This window comes from Rhagoletis zephyria, unplaced genomic scaffold (assembly GCF_001687245.7).
Source record: "Rhagoletis zephyria isolate East Lansing unplaced genomic scaffold, Rhagoletis_zephyria_1.1 Rzeph_scaffold_17440, whole genome shotgun sequence".
Taxonomy (NCBI): domain Eukaryota; kingdom Metazoa; phylum Arthropoda; class Insecta; order Diptera; family Tephritidae; genus Rhagoletis; species Rhagoletis zephyria.
This window is the reverse complement of record NW_016174501.1, coordinates 1511-5449: the sequence shown is the minus strand read 5'-3', so window position 1 is coordinate 5449 and position 3939 is coordinate 1511. Positions and strand designations below refer to the sequence as shown.

The following is a 3939-nucleotide window of genomic DNA, read 5'->3' as shown; positions in this document are numbered from 1 at the left end:
GGTGATCCCCACGTGATCCTCTCACGTTCTCGTTTCTCGCTTAACTAATCGATTAGTAATTGTTCGCATAGTAACACAACGTGTTCGAATACCCCGCATCAAATTATCGCATTCAGTTTGATGCTTATCAAAGAATTGTCGTTCAATCGCATTTAATCATCGCTTATAAACTACTCAATGCTCAGCATTTGAAGGCGCGAGTCCAACAATTTACATATTCGGCCCTCCTTGGAAATCTCGTTTGACCTTCAGCCAGGGGAAAGTGTATATGCACAAACGCGCGTTTGAAAGCAGCACAATAGTTAGTGCTAAAATTGCGTCGCACATTTCGTTTCTACAAGCAAAAGAAGGCACGCATTAGGTCGCAGTGCACTTGTTGCTGGATACACCCCGTGGCATTTCCTTTTGGAAGCAACCGAATCCAAGTTGAAGCAAAGCAAAATGCCAAAACGGCGTGATACAAGCGATCTAGGAGAGAGTTCAAGCGACATGTTTTTGAAAAGAAAAAGTGTATGGTTCCTGAAACAAATGAGCATACTGAAGGTCAAAGCGGACGCGAACAACTTTCAACACTTTGATGAATCAACTTTGGCGGTGCAGTTAGAGCAACTCGACAGGCTTCAAAAGCAATTCGAAGAAACCCAGTCGCAACTTGAGAGGGAAGACGTAACGGAAATCGAAAGCGAAGCAAGGATGCAATTTTCGGAGACATACGTATACATAAAGGCAAGCATATCGTCGATCTCATGTGCTAGAACATCTACGCGAAAACATTCTATGAAAGACGAGATAGGCGTGCACACGTCGTCGTGTCCAATTAAATCGCGCTTGCCGGTTTTACAGTTACCCCGATTTAGCGGAGTAACCACAGAGTGGCCAGACTTTTGGGCCATGTTTCATGTCATCGTCGATCAAGAACCGGTGTTGACGAACATCGAGAAGTTCCAGCACTTGAGGTCATGCCTATCTGGTGTCGCATTGGATGCTATCCGCTCGTTGGAAATTAGTGCGGAAAACTACGAAAAGGCGGTAAAATTATTAAAGGTACGACTTGACATTAAGAGAGTTCAGGCTCACATCAAAGACATTTTCGGGTTGAAGAAGGTGCCTGATGGTTCGGCCGTTTGCTTGCGGGAGCTTAGCGGCAACATCAGCAGTCATCTGCGTGCATTACAAACTATTGCTACAAATGAAGAGTTGCTAGATGGTTTGCTTACGCATTTAGTTATCCCTTCGTCTGACACATAAGTCCAGCCAGGCCTTTTCCATTTTCAAATTACAATAAAGGGCACTTTAAATATAGCTAGAGGCTTGAAATTACAGGTAGCTTACTAAAGTTTAGTGAATTACCAATCCGTAAAAAAATCATGTTAATATCATACATATAAAGCTAGATATATAGGTATGTTTATTACTACATCACATTCATAACACATAGGTCTGGCTGGACCTACATAAATTCGTATGTAATTTTTACCTAAAATGAAGAAATGCAACCGTTTATAAAAAAATTTCTTTTGAATTTTTGAATTATCATGGCAAGAGTAGTGTTGTTCCGATACTGTCATGTACTCGATACCTGTACTCTTTAACAATATCGAAGAAAAGTATCGATGCTACAAATGTATCGGAGAGAAGTACTCGATACTTACTCGTATCGAACTCATTACAGCATTCCGTAGAACTAATATAACAATTTCAGAAAATATTATATATGCAAATTTGAAGGGCCTGTGCATGTTTATACGCCGCGGCAATGCTACATCATGAGAAGAAAAAATTAAACAATTCGAGTACTTTCCGATCGAAACTTACCAAAAGAGCAGCCTACCGAAAGAGTGGCCGTAAATCTTGCAAAACGTGAAAATTTTACTAGTACGGGAACGCTGTCTTGACAGTTTCTTCATTTCTGTATCCAATTTCAATTATTAAGGCCTTGTCAAAGTCCGATTCTCCAACTTATTTTATTTGCTTCATACACGTTAAGGTTGGGTACAACTTAAGTAACTTAAGGTCTGAACGTTTTGCCAAAAATACTATAGCACACTATTTCACAACCAAAATTCTGAATAGCTGGAAAAGCAAGTAAATACTCTAACAGCGTACTCGATACCCATCTAAGTACTTGTGGAAAAGATTGGAGTACAAAAAGTACTCAGTACTTGAAGAAAGTGTCGAGTATTTACTCGTAGTTACTTGTATCGGAACAACACTAGGCAGGAGATGATTTGCATTTTTACCGAGTATGAAGGAATGCAATCGGCATTCTTCGGGAAACAAATAAATGTGAGTGCAAAAATAAATATTTTCTCTTTCACAAGCTTTTCTATAAACATCTTTATTTACTTAAATTCTTGTGGATAATCCATTGCTTTTAATAGCGATTTTCATACGTCTGGGCATGCTCTAAACTGAGTTTTCTATGATTTCGCTTGGAATATTACCTCATTATAATTTTACTCGCCTCCAGCTCGCTTGCGCTATGCTAATCCTCTCTTGACCGCAGCGCTCAATTTTTCGATGGTGTTGAGGTCTGGGATTTGTGTTGGCCTCTGCATTACGTGAAAATTTAGCTCAAGCAGCCGGAAGTGTCGAATATTTTCAGAATCATTTGGATCTCCATCCTGCTGGCAAACAACTTCTTCCTCAGGGTTTGCGCTTTTGTCTACAAAGTCCGCCAAATTTGTTTGGAGGATGTGTTCATTATTCCTTTTATATTAACAAATGGCACCAAGCGCCAGCAAGTAAAACATCCCAAGCCACTGAAATTTTGTAAAAGTCACGAAAATTGGAGCCTTTGGACTGAAATAGGGTAATATGGTCCAATGGAACGAAAATTAATTGTTTCCAAAGCGATAAAAGGGAATTATTGGGAAAGACCTCATCAACATCTTCAAAAGCACCATGCCAAGAAAAACGTCTAACATGGTGGCCAGCACAAATCCCAGACCTCAAAGCTATCGAAAAATTGAGCGCTGTGGTCAAGAGAGGATTAGCATAGCGCAAGCGAGCTCCGAGTAACATGGAAGAGCTTTAGAGGGGAGTAAAATTATAATGGGGTAATATTTCAAGCAAAATCATAGAAAGCTCAGTAGAGAGCATTCAGAGCCGTATGAAAATCGCTATTAAAAGCAAGGGAGTCTACACAATCCTCATGATATATACCTCCTAAAATCTCAAAACAGAAAAGTTCAAAACTTAAAAATTATTTTCAAAAGAAAGCTCCAAAATTAAATGAATATACATATTATACAACAAATAAGTTTAACTGCACAAAAGTTGCACATAATTTCTATATAAATGCATACAATTTGCATGTGGGTCTAGCCAGCCTCATGCGTACCGAATGTGCCAATCGAAACATGTGTCTGACGAAGAATTATAAACAAGGCAGATACTAGCACCCAAGCGAAATGGGAAGAAGAAGCTCCGACTCAAAATTTGCCTTCGTGGGATCTCGTTGACACTTTTTTGGAAAGGAGAGTGCGTTACTACCATCCCTGCAGGCTCCTTAAAACAGGTGATTAGTAGAAAAATTAACCGTAACCAATCGTTCGTTACGGTGACAGGTAATAAGGTCAATGGTGATAAGGTCAATTGAGTTTATTACCTTTTCAAAAGCGAAATAAAGTCAACAAATATTTGGAAACAAAGTCATTGACGCTATTTCCTCATTCAAATGGAAATAGCGTCAACAATTCTTAAAGTATGTCGATTCATAGAAAAAAATGTTGTTCTAAAAATAAACATTGCCCCGTAAGTGTTGTTTTTTAATAGATGAAAAAGGTTATTGCCAAATCCTCAGTGTTGTGATATTAATCCACACACAATCATGAACTACAACCAATTGATTTTATTAAACAAATTTAAATTACGAATATGTAACAACACGATACGAAAAACTAAACGCCTGCGCACAGCTGAAATACGAGAAATATT

The 3939-nt window shown here is 38.8% G+C and overlaps 1 protein-coding gene across 1 annotated transcript; it reads left to right on the top strand.

Annotated features, from left to right (window-relative positions):
* The first annotated feature begins 441 nt into the window (after nt 1–441).
* Nucleotides 442–1248, top strand: LOC108379835 (uncharacterized). Its single transcript, XM_017636187.1, has one exon. The coding sequence runs from the start codon at nt 442–444 to the stop codon at nt 1246–1248; it is 807 nt and encodes a 268-aa protein (XP_017491676.1).
* The last annotated feature ends 2691 nt before the right edge of the window (nt 1249–3939 follow it).

What these genes read in the sequence shown, in the direction of transcription:
- LOC108379835 (XM_017636187.1), top strand. Translation starts at nt 442, where the DNA reads ATGCCAAAACGGCGTGATACAAGCGATCTAGGAGAGAGTTCAAGCGAC.